The sequence below is a fragment of the Micromys minutus genome (assembly GCF_963924665.1).
Source record: "Micromys minutus genome assembly, chromosome: 12".
Taxonomy (NCBI): domain Eukaryota; kingdom Metazoa; phylum Chordata; class Mammalia; order Rodentia; family Muridae; genus Micromys; species Micromys minutus.
In genome coordinates, this window is record NC_137981.1 from 57,463,685 (window position 1) to 57,476,224 (window position 12,540).

At 48.8% G+C, this 12,540-nt stretch overlaps 1 protein-coding gene across 1 annotated transcript in view; it reads left to right on the forward strand.

The window, feature by feature from the left end:
* Positions 1-11,409, forward strand: part of LOC308427745 (guanylate cyclase soluble subunit beta-2) — a gene marked incomplete at its 3' end in the record, with an annotated part of 53,987 nt that extends 42,578 nt beyond the window's left edge. The window contains exons 13-16 of the mRNA XM_080925947.1: positions 679-833; positions 2,411-2,562; positions 4,138-4,227; positions 11,264-11,409. Coding sequence (XP_080782073.1) covers positions 679-833; positions 2,411-2,562; positions 4,138-4,227; positions 11,264-11,409 — 543 coding nt within the window. The remainder of the gene's footprint in view (positions 1-678; positions 834-2,410; positions 2,563-4,137; positions 4,228-11,263) is intronic.
* Between the last annotated feature and the right edge of the window lie 1,131 nt (positions 11,410-12,540).

A 12,540-nucleotide genomic window follows, 5' to 3' on the forward strand; every position in this document is an offset into this window, starting at 1 on the left:
ATCTGAAAAAACATATGCTGTTTAAATGAAACCAGATATAAATTACTCTTTGATAAAATAAGAAATCAATGACCTCTTTTGGAAGGAGGGTGGGTTGTGGAACGTTTCCTGAGAGACATAAACAAATACTCATCTTATGTGGGACACCAGTAACAGACCAAAGGAACAGGTGACCTAAGACAAGCTTTGTGACCAGCGGAGTTTACTGGGGTTACTTGCAGGAGCATCAAATGCAGCTGTAACACTGTGAAGCCCACCCAAGCATTAGTGGTAGTTCATGGATGCTGCCTCCCTGGACCCCAACTCTGACCACCATTTTCAGGTAGCTCTTGCAAAGACAGTCGTCCTTTCCTGCAGCCATTGCTGCTCTTTTCAACCTTTGGGGTCCTTGTGACTGGCAGGGCTTTCCGAGACTCCCCACCCTCTACGCTGCATTAGCTTTCTGAGACTCATAGGCTTTCCTTTCTCCTCAGAAAGGAATGCTTTCATTCTGCGCCTAGCAGAACTTTGTGGAGCAACGGACTAGTCTACGTTTCATTTTAGAAATGGCCGCAGCTTGTCAAACCTCACAGAGCTGACAGAGGCTTTAATGTGTGTTTTCGTTAGATCTGAACTGCACCTTCAAAGCAAAGGCAAGATGCGATGTTCTTTTTTTTCAGAGAAGTTCTCTCTCTGCAGATCAGAGTGGGAATCCACACTGGACCAGTCTTAGCAGGCGTTGTGGGAGACAAGATGCCTCGGTACTGCTTGTTTGGTGACACTGTAAACACAGCCTCTCGGATGGAAAGTCACGGGCTTCCCAACAAAGTGCATCTGAGCCCCACAGCCCACAGGTTGGTTATCCATCTTTTGTTGCTCTGCAAACTTCCCCGAGCATCCTACTGTCTATGGGGGAAGGATAGGAAAGGAAGCTGCTGCTTTTCCAGTGCTACAGGGAGCATTTCGGGCCTTCTACCATGACTTGTTCTTAATCCTATAACCCCCAGGGTAATCCAGTTCGTTAAAAAATAGTTTTATTGGGACAAGACAGTGGGAATTCTGGGAATAACCTGTGCTGAGCTGGATGGAGGAGGGACTTGTGTGTGTGTGTGTGTGTGTGTGTGTATGTGTGTGTGTGTGTTACCCCAAACAGAAGCTAGAGTTTAGCAGTGAGGTCCCTGTGATGCAAGAGCTATGCCTTTGTTTACATATTGTCTTTAGCTGAAGTCTCTGTGAGCAGAAGAGTCAGGAACCATGACAGAGACTGTGGCTCACGGTGCCCGAAGCAGTCACTCCCTGGTCTTTCACAGAAAAATCTTACCGGGCTTGGTTTAGCAAAGGAAGAAAGAGAACTCATAGCTGTCCTTAAAGTAGAACAAAATGTAAAGATATGTACAAAAACGACACTGTCTCTCCAGCGAGGACTGGCCATGTTTGTGTTTAAGTTCCTGCTGGTTAACTGCTTTGCTGGTGGACGGCTCCGTGAGGAAAAGTCTGCTGCTCTTACTTACATGAAACACATTAAAAAAAAAAAAATCCAATGCTTTTCTTTTTTATTGGTTTGCTGTTTTTGTTTTTTAATTTTTCTGTTTTCTAGAGAGAGAGAGAGAGAAAGGGAGAGATGGGGAGGGAGGGAGAGAGAGGAAGAGGGAGGGAAGGAAGGAGGGAGGGAAGGAAGGAGGGAGGGGAAGAGAGAGGGAAAGAGAGATAGAGGGAGAGGGAGGAAGAGAGAGAGGGGGAGGGAGGGAGAGAGAGGAAGAGGGAGGGAAGGAAGGAGGGAGGGAAGGAAGGAGGGAGGGAAGGAAGGAGAGAGGGGAAGAGAGAGGGAAAGAGAGATAGAGGGAGAGGGAGGAAGAGAGAGAGGGGGAGGGAGACGCATGAAGTTGGATTTGGATAGGAGGGAGCATTTTTGTAGGAGATAAGGGAGGGAAAACCTTGATCAGAATACAGTGTGAAGAAAAGTTTTTAATAAAAGAGAGCAAAGGAAAGAGCTCTGAGATTAAGTCTCCAGCAAACAACCCAAACACCAACGGACCAGTTTGCCTCACTCGGAGAAGGCCAGGAAGAACTGGATGAGGTGCAGACTCCTGCTCTAACCGGTCCACTCCGGTGGGGTGTAGGAGGCTGGAGGGGGTCAGCATCCAGAACAGGTTTTATGGAGATGCCTGGGCTGGGTCTGGATTGAGGACTTAGGAAAGTAAAAACCAAGGGCAGGGTAGAAATGGGTCTGTGGGTCCCCTGTGGCCACTCCCAGCCTTGGGCACCTTGCTCATTACACTGGTCCTTCATGCCTCCCTCCTTCCCCAGTAGGTCCCTCACCCTGATGTCCCCACAGGTTCTAGGTGTCACTTCAGATCCTCCCTCCTCTGCAGTGGGTTCAGGACTTGTCTGCGGTCACTGATATCTGACACACTTGGTTTTCCCTATCTAGAGCCCTGGAAAACAAAGGGTTTGAAATCGTCAGGAGAGGCGAGATAGAGGTGAAGGGGAAGGGAAAGATGACCACATACTTTCTGATCCAGAACCTGAATGCCACTGAGGATGAGATAATGGGGCGACCTTCAGCTCTCGCCGACAGGAAGGGTAAGAAAATCTGCTAGTCCTCGGTGCTAGATGCTCCACGCTGAGCTCTCCAGACCTGTGTGAGGCGGTCGTTAGGTCAGACAGGCAGCATCCTACGCTCCACGATGCTGCCAACATCCAGGGCCAGCTCAGCAGTCTTTCCCGGGACTCTTACGTCCTGGAGCCCGTGGGCAGATAAGGTTAGTTTTAGGCTATGTTTTCTAGATGGAGCCTGAGATGAACGTGGCACACGCCTTTGCCACTCGCAGGGGCTTCCCGCGCTTTCCGGGCCGAGAGTGGCTGCTAGAGGCTGGCCTTAGCTAGCACCACCAAACCCTTACCCAGTTCTGAGTCGGGAAAGGGGCAGCCCAGAGTGACAGATACGCAAGAATGTCCTGTCTCGAAGACCTTAGTATGGAGCCCAAGAGAGAGGCTGGTGGGGAATTATGAACAGAGGGACAAGTTCTGCTCAGTCTCTGGCCGGAAACAGGACCCTATACAAATTAGTAAAAGGCACTCCTTTGGAGGGTGCGGGCCAGATGGTCAACCGGGATAGCTCATCACAGAGGGGAAAGGCACCCTTTCCTGTGTCCTTCTTGGTTAGGCGGCGCCGCGCAGATAAAGGGTGCACGTTCCAGTTCCTGTACAGCGTCCTCCAATGGGAGACAAAGGCCAGCCTCCTCCCTATTCCCATTGGCTACATAGCTCCATGCAGATAAAGTGTCGTGCACGTCCCTGTACAGCGTGCTCCAATGGACCCATCATTTGCTATTCACGCACCGCCCTCACCATAGCCCTTTCCCTCCTAGCAGTCTTAGATTTCCAGTCATAAGCCTTCTCTTAGGTTCCAGGCCACGTTATTTCTGTCTCTTGGGCTGTCCCGTAAGCCATGAAGAACAGTAAGAAGGCCTCCAACAGCAATGGAAAAGCTTGGGGGCTCTCAGGAGACATCTAGGAAGATTCTGTTTCCTAAGGGACGAGGTAGCCTCAGGGATTCTGGGTGTGTTCCCCCAGTGGCCATTGCTGTATCCATAGAAGCAGGATGGAGCTTCTCAAAGCCAGCAATGGAGGAAGGGACAGAGGAACACTGCTGTACCACTGTTTTTCCAGAGCCTACCTCTTACCTCACTTGTCCCCAGGTGACACACGCACTGATTAGCAAGATGTGAGAATGGCAAATTTCAGGTGCTTCCAAGATGCACAGGGTCTAATCTTCTTGAGGTTCAGAGATGGGAAAGAACAATCTAGAGAGGAAAATGAGACTTAAGTAAAAGAAAGGCTCGCCAGTGTCTTTTCTGTGCCCTCTGTGAAGGTGGTGGTTCTCATCAGATACTAGAGACCGAAGGAAAGCAACAGCTTTGGGGGTATCTGTCTCCCAAACAACGCTCCCTCCCCAGATCTCAGAAGTTCATGCAGATCTCAGGTTCATGCAGCTTTCGGGGCATGAGAATATTTTCTATGTGTCCCTCGGCCTCCCTGACACGGCATTTAGTCCTTCACTGTCCATCTGAGGTCACACCCAGGGGCTGCTGCTGCTGGAGACATCGGAGGAAATCCCCTCAGCCTCATGGTGCCTTCCCTCATGCTCTTTTGCAGAAGCAATTACTCCTGGAAACCAACTCAGGAAGCCCTGTGCTGTCCGGAGCAACACAGACCATCGGCTACAAGTCGGTGATCCAGCAGACGGTGAGTGTACTGGTTACCCTCACCAGACACCCACACTCAGCTCTGTAACCCCATGCAAGACCACAGGTTAGATATTGTGTGTCTTGCTGGGACTAGTGGTTTAAAGAAGCAGGGAAGGTCAGTCTGAGTGAAATTTAGGTCCCTAGAGGAGGATGCACTCGACTTTCGGCTTACTGTGTTCTGAGCCAGCTTTGCTTTTGAGCTACAGCTACCCAGATGCTCCTGTTGGTAACATCAGCTTGATCCAATACCTGCAAAGAGACAGATGCTCAAAATAGGTTGATATCTGTGTGCCCACCAAGTGGCACCAGAACCTCAGTTGCATGCCTTCTTTTACTACGAAGTGCCGAGCTCTTGATGCCCACTCCCTGCTGGTCACTCACACAGGGCACAGCGGCAGCGTGGAGCCCTGGGAACCTTATGCTCCATGTTGCTCCTGAGAGCTTTTGGGGTTCATGATCACTCATCTCATCCCGAGGAGTCCCTCGTCTCTCTTCGAAGCCAGTCTCAAGAATAACGCCTTGTGGCTTTCAGCATATAGTTAGAGGAGGGGCAGAGACCCGGGAGTGGGCCACTGTCACCCTCTAGAAACCAGGTTACCCACACTGTCTTAGTGGTGTTTCTGTTGCTGTAATAGAACACCCTGACCAAGGCAGCTTACAGAAGGAAGGGTTTCCTTGGGCTTATGACTGCAGAGGGTTAGAGTCCAACATTGACACACTTCTTCCAACCATGCTACACCTCCAGTAATGCCTCTAGGTCCCTGTGCATCTATGGGGCCATTTTTATTCAGAATGCCACACCCTTTTAGTGAGTTTCCCATGGAGAAGGTGTTCTCCTTCTCTCTGGGGTTGGCAGTGGATGCAGCTCTTTGTGCATAAGGCATGATTTCATCCAGATTCTACTGCTAGTCTCGTAGGTTTGCAGACCTGCTTGGCTTCTGGGCAGCTATGCAGTATTCCCCGAGGAGACATAAGGCACCAGGTAGGGCACCGATGATAAACCAAAGATGTGACTTCATCCAATCACAGAAGCCTTGGTGAATCATCAGGAGCTACAGCATCCAAAGGTCCACTCAGCATGAGTGACAGTTTCCTAAAACTGCTTGTCCAACTTGCAGGCAGCTCTGCTAAAGAGTCGGTGTGAATTGTAGCTTTCAGAGCTTCCTCAGTCTTTAAGCTTTATTGGTTTCCCGACTCTTGTCACCCTTCTTCTTTCATCCAGGAAGAAATATTTCAGGACATAGCTCCACCAAAGTAGTGACCCCATCTCCCCAACACCCTGCTTCTTAAATGGGTATTATCATGAAAATGTTCCAACAGGCAGCCAGAGCCCACAAGATCCAGAACTTTGGCCTCATCACTTTGGGATCTACTTGTTTCCCATGCATTAGGGAATTAGGCGAACACTCAGAATTTCCTTCATTGGTCACATCTGTGCTCACCTCACCATCTGGCTGCCTGTCACACACAGTGGCTCTGTTTGACATGCTTTTCTGACTTGGCTCATGATTGTCAGATGCAGGCAGTGTTTTGAAACTTTCTCTCCCTGGTAGGTACCATTTCTCCTGAAAACATATCTCAGAGCCCTGGCAACACCCAGGAGTACTATGTATATCCCTCTGTGAGGGCCAGCCTAATTCCTCCTTCAACCATCTTAAGCCACCTTCTACTATGATGGTTAGAAGCTCTGGGCAGAATCCAGACCCATAGAACCCCAGAAACACTTCAATAGCATGCTCCTCTTTCTAGACAGTGAATTTGGGTGTTAGTCTGCAAGAAGACTTCTCCAGTGTCATTGAAAAGGGAGTACTGAGCCAGGGAGGTACTGAGCCAGGGAGGTACTGAGCCAGGGAGGGGCTTGGGCATGTTTGCTTAGATATTTAATCAACTGCCTTTCAGTACTGACTAAAATTTTGCCCTTCCAGCTGCCTCTGCTGGCAGACTCTTCTGGCATGTGGTCAGGCACCCTGTTAGCGCCTTTTGCAAACTCCAGCTTGCTCTAGCTCGTCTTCTGACAGATTCTCCCAGCTATAGAGTAATGCTTTCCAGGAGGACCTGCATACAGTGCTTGAGCAAGTAGCCGGGGCCCCTCCTTAGAAACCAGTCAGAGGTGACTTCTTGCTGGGTTGCCTGCAGGTAAAGTTAGCTTGAGGTCTTCCTCAACCAGCTCTTAATTGTCCCTCCTGAGACCGTTAAAGATAAGTTCTCCTCATCAAGTTAGGGCTTGTGGAGTTCCTGCTATGGCCCCTATAAGTCACTTCTCACTTGCCTCTTCCAAAGGGGAACACCTTTCCCACCATTTACAGTCTCCCCACTAGAGTGCTTCTTGGATGGGTTTGTGATCCTGACCCCTTTCTTTACAGAGTCGAGACAGCAGTCTTTCTAGACATCCAATTAACTGGAGCTCAGCTGTTTGCAGCCAGTTGCCTGGGAAGGCTGGATGCTATACTCAGCTCCCAGGCCTTTCTGAGTTTTTCCAACGTGTGACCGTCACATTTTCCACACGTCTCTTACCCAGGCCTCAGGAGTGCCACAGCTGTTCTTAACCACAGGGTTTGTTTGGAAGTTCGGCTGTTAACCCAGCAAGGCTCTATCCAAGACCTTGAAAGGTGTCTTTCTGAGACCCGTGACCCATTTTCTCTGGCCACCCTCTGATTTGGCCAGCCGATTGCCTGTCCTTCTTTCAGAGCTGGTTAATGTCACAGCTAAATGGTGGACCCAGGAAAATGAATGGTGCGGGGATTGAGCCAAACAGTATGATGCTTCTTTGCTGCCAAACATTAGAATATATCAAGCTTCTGGTAGGATCAGCCTGAAGTGGGGCAAAGTCTTGCGAATGAAGAAGACTGAAGAGTCTGTCTGTGTCCAGGCTTTGCCCAACCTCTGCCCTAGTCATAGAGCGGCAGTGATGAAGCCAAATTTGATCTTCAATGTTTTATTATCTAGGCAGTGGGACAGATGTGGCAATGTGTGAGGGAAGAAAAGGATGATTTTATTCACAAGTGTTAGAATTCCTGCTTGTAAAGTCTTATCATACCCTGTAGGCTTCCAGAGCCCTGCCCTGACTTCCTGTAGACTTCCAGAACCCTGCCCTGACTTCCTGTAGACTTCCAGACCCCTGCCCCAACTTCCTGTAGGCTTCCAGAGCCCTGCCCTGACTTCCTGTAGACTTCCAGAACCCTGCCCTGACTTCCTGTAGACTTCCAGACCCCTGCCCCAACTTCCTGTAGGCTTCCAGAGCCCTGCCCCGACTTCCCGTAGACTTCCAGACCCCTGCCCTGACTTCCCGTAGACTTCCAGACCCCTGCCCTGACTTCCCATAGACTTCCAGACCCCTGCCCTGACTTCCCGTAGACTTCCAGACCCCTGCCCTGACTTCCTGTAGACTTCCAGAACCCTGCCCCGACTTCCTGTAGACTTCCAGACCCCTGCCCTGACTTCCTGTAGACTTCCAGAGCCCTGCCCTGACTTCCCATAGACTTCCAGACCCCTGCCCTGACTTCCCATAGACTTCCAGACCCCTGCCCTGACTTCCTGTAGACTTCCAGACCCCTGCCCTGACTTCCTGTAGACTTCCAGAGCCCTGCACTGACTAGCCAGGAATGGCTGAAACCCTCAGGACAGTAATAAACATTTCCCCAAACTCCCTGATACTTTCCTGTCACACCCCACAGTGCAGCACCCCACCCCTCCCATAACCAGCAGTCTGATGCACACAGTGGTTTCTGCCTCGTGAGGTTGTCTGCAGACATTACTTTCATTTATGTGTGTCCAGTCTATTCCCAAATGTTGTGCTGCTTTTAGTACTGGACTGTGTGGTTTGTCTAACCAAAGATTATTTCATCATTAACTTATATTTTATACTTATTTTTTAATAACAGAGAGTGCAGATAAACCAATATAAGAAAGTGAACTCCCCTGTGGTTTATCACCTAGAGAGACTAATGTTTTAAAACGGAGGTGCATAGCTTTGGGTGCATAAAGGTATATGTGTATATATGATTTATCTTATAGAAATGGAAGTATCACATATACACATGGATGGGTGTTTGTGTGTATGTATTTTATTTTGCTTTTTACTTTCCTTTAGTCTTTGAGATAAATTTTATTTTATTTTGTTTCACTTGTATTTTGTTTTTGTGTTTACATACATAGTTCACATGTCAGTGTGCATAGGTAGTTTGCCCGCATATAGATCCATGCAGCACACACATGCTGTGTCTGTGGAAGCAATAATGGATGTGAAATCTCCTGGGACTGGAGTTACAGACCTCCATGAACTGCCCATGGGTGCTGGGAATTGAAGCCTGCTCCTCTAGAAAAACAGCCAGTGCTCTTAACTGCCGAACCACCTCTCCAGCCCCTGAAACATACTTTAAAAGAGTAAAGAAATAAAAACAACAACAGTGTGTTGACATGGTACCTAAGTTCCCACATGACTTGTGCTGTTACATACCCAAGCCCACATTTATATAGTATCATTATATATCACACTGTATCAAATGGGAATTCCAGTGATCCTATGCATTTGGGTATCTACAGAATAACTTCAGTGACATTGACATTCCGAGAGTCCTGAGGTTTCCTCTAAAATCTTCAGAAACAATTAAGTTCATTGGACTTAGGTTTCATGTTTAGATTATCCCAGCCATGTGGGGGTAATTAATCCATAGGAGATAAACTTCATAATGAGTCAGGAAACGTAATTGATCAGAATGTTACACACGGTGTGTGCACATACATGCATTTATGCACACATACGTATGCATGTATGTTTTCAGGTGCAGTGTGTATCTTATGGAAGCTGAAGGTTGAAGTCTCCCTTGCTTTTAGGAACAGAGGCTGTCTCTGAACCTCTGAACTTGCAGTTCACTGGGTGGCTAGTGAGCTCAGGAGACTTGTCCATGGTGCTGGGGTTACAGGGATGTCCCACTTTGCTAGAATTTGATATGGATGCTGAGGCCTGTGGTTTGACTTCTCACACAGCATTTCATACCCATGAGCATAGAGAAAAGCAGATGGAGCAAAGCTTTTACATCTGGAGAAACTGAGGCAGACAGGGTTGTTTGGTAGACAGACTTTGGTTGCTCTGTAGGGTTGATGGAGACAGATGGGCAGGTAGGTTTTCGCTTTAAATGTTTGTGTGTGTGTGTGTGTGTGTGTGTGTGTGTGTGTGTGGTGGGGGGAGGTGTCACAGGTTTGTGGATGTGTGTGCATGTGTAGGGAGACCTCAGTCTGAGATCAGGTGTCTTTACCATTAAACATTGAGGCATGATCTCTGACCAAATGTGGAGCTAAGTGTTTCAGAGTCTGGATAATCATGTCACTGAGAGATTCTGTCCCCACCTCACAGGCCAGTGTGCTGGGATTACCGGTGAACTGTCACCCCCACCGACCTTTACAGATTCAGTGTGGCTTCTGGAGATTTGAACTATAATCCTCACACTTAAGCTGCTTTCCCCACTGAGCCACCTTCCAAACCCAAGTGTTTTCCATACAACAAACACACCCCACACTGTGTTCTGCAATTCTGCACTGAGATGCTGACGTAAAAGAAGAGAGAGCCCATACTCTTAACACACTCTCCCATCATCCAACTTGCACGGGCCATTTCTGAGAAATTTAATCACTTTTGAAATTGTAGTATCAGATTTCCAAGAAACCCAGTAGCGCAATGAACTCCATAGTTAAAAATGATAGAAATAAAGGTTATTAAGAATAATAAAAATCAGCACAAAACCCAAAACAAGACAAAATGCGCCAACCCTATTACTTGGATGCGTGAGAGTCTCTGGCTGAACATGATTCAGTATTTGTCTTCATGTGTGTGGAGTGGGGCAGGGCCGGGAGATGCTGTGGATGTGGGGTGACCCTTTCACTGCTGGTATCTGTGTTTAGCCACTCCACTTGGACCATATTCCGTAAGAATGCCATATTTGAGAGGAAATATGTATGTCTGAGGGTTCTATGGACCTCAGTCCAGTGTCACTTTAGACCCATTACACTCTGCACATAGCTGGTCCTCTGGCCTTGCCCAGAGGCAGGCTCTGCTGTCCAGAATCACCCCCTTTGCTTCATCCTCACAATTTTTCTGTCTGAGTATGTTCCTGAGGCCCCAGATTTCTGAGTCACCTCTTATATTCATGAAATCCTTTATCAAACAGGGCCTTCCACAGTCTGCAACTGCCTAAGGCTCTTCAGCTCTTAAAACAAAACTGACCATGGTGCACATTTGTGGAGAAGCCCCGCCCCCCTGCCACAGAAGCCTACCGATGCCTTTGGGGGGTGGGGAGAGCAGATTTGACTGATTGCTTTCTGGGATGCTAGATATATGCAGGCCTCAGTCCAACACAGAAGCCTTTCAGAACTGAAGTGGCTCTGGGACAATGAGTACTAGAGAGAAGAAAGTGGAGAAGGCACGTGACCAGACTCTGAGATGCTGCAGGGTGAGCAGGCAGCAGGACTGGGGCAGCCTCTGCCATCCACACTTCCCCCTCCTCCTCTGCAGCCCACACCCCACCCAGAGGCAGCCCTGTGCCGACCTGCTCTCTGGCCTCCTGCATGTACACAGATTGGCTGTTGGAGATTTGTCTCCACGGGAGATCCTGTGTTAATCACTTGATATAAACCATCAATTCAATGACAAGTTTCTCCCATTTTACAGATTAGTAAACATGAGACTCAGAGAGTAAGAAACTTAGCAGTCACAAAGCAAGCACTGCCACACATCCCAATACATAGCAGGAGGTGTGAACCTCATCCCCTGTGGCCTTGCTGTTTGGAGCACAGGGACCATCGTTACACGCCAGCAAGGACACGTGAGTTGGGCAGCAGTGCAGACGTGGTGACACGGTAGCCCAGCACGGCAGAACAAAGCGATAGAGGGCTGGGGTTTCGGGGGTATGTTTGTAGCTGTAAAGACTATTATACAGAGTGGCCAAATTGTGTTTCTTAGGGGGGCTGGCTCCAGTGGGGTCCCCTTGCAGGGAAGCTGGCTGGAATCTTTATTCACTGACACTTCTGTCTTGTTTTAGCTTCTGATGAAGTCACACCTGCCGGGAGCCCAGTAGCAGGGCAAGACTCCACAGATGCGGCAAATAGCCAGCCATCACCAGATGCGACCAAGACAAGCGTTCTTGCTCATGACCCCACACTGTCTGCCCTCTGTGTTGTGTTGTGATGAGGAGAACGTGAACCTATGGGGTCCATCCCCTGCATTCCATGGCGGCAAGAAAGATTAATTCATTAAAAATGCAGAAGTTCAAAATGTTTTTCTTTTCCATATCTTCCTCAGGACCCCTTTGAGAACTAAATATTAGAAATGGAACACGAGCCTGGAGGTTTGGGAAATGCTCTGCAGGGGTGGTGGTGGCCAGCCTTCAGCTGACTTGGGCTGTACTTGTTCTGGATCCCGACTTTGCCTGTGGGTCTGTTTCCGTTTGCCCACCCTGAGCCCTGCCACTTCCCAACCCTGGGGTCCACTTTCACAGGACACCCCGACCTTGGGCTCCAGTGTGGCATTTAACTGGGGGTGGGAGGAGAAAGGGGGAACAGTTAAAGAGACCCAGACCCTACAGTTTATGTTACCCCTAAGACAGCTTCGGAAGGCACTGGGCCAGCAGGGTGAAATGTAGCCATGTTTTCTCAGTCCTGGGAATTCTGGGAAGCAACAGAACAGAAGCCACGTTTCCCATGAGATCCTTTTTCTTAAAAGTAAAGTGAAAAGAAAAAAAATGTGAAAATGGCCAAAGGGCAGATTTGGGAAAGAATAGAACCAAGGCCAAGTCCTGTCCAACACCCAGATCCTGGGCTTACCACGGGTCTAATTTCAGTTATTGAACCCTTTCTGTAGACAGGGGGAGGGGATACACAAAGCCTCTCTTACCTGTAGGCCCTGGGACAGGAAGTGAGTAAGGCAGACAGAAGTTGTCTTTGCTCCACACATCTCCATGTGGATGGTAAGAAAAGACAGTATTTTCGCATCTAAAAAAATAAGGAAGACCTAACAGGCACAGAGAACTGTGCCACACCCTGGCCAGTAAGTTCCTGGTCCCAAGAGGCATCAATATACCGGTTACACTTCTCACCTCTCAGGGGCCATGGGCAAGACTGGATTCTGTCTACAGCCAACCCCAGGGGTGGGAAGGGAAGGCCACAGAGCTAAATTCCTTGCTTGTATCTTGGCAACCCTGTCTTTGTTGAGAAGTCGTCAGCAAAGTGAACTGATGGACAGGTGTCACTTTTAGCCAGGGCTACAGCCAGACAGGGTTAGGCTTGAATGCAAAAGGCAGCGTCAGTAGCGTAGACTCAG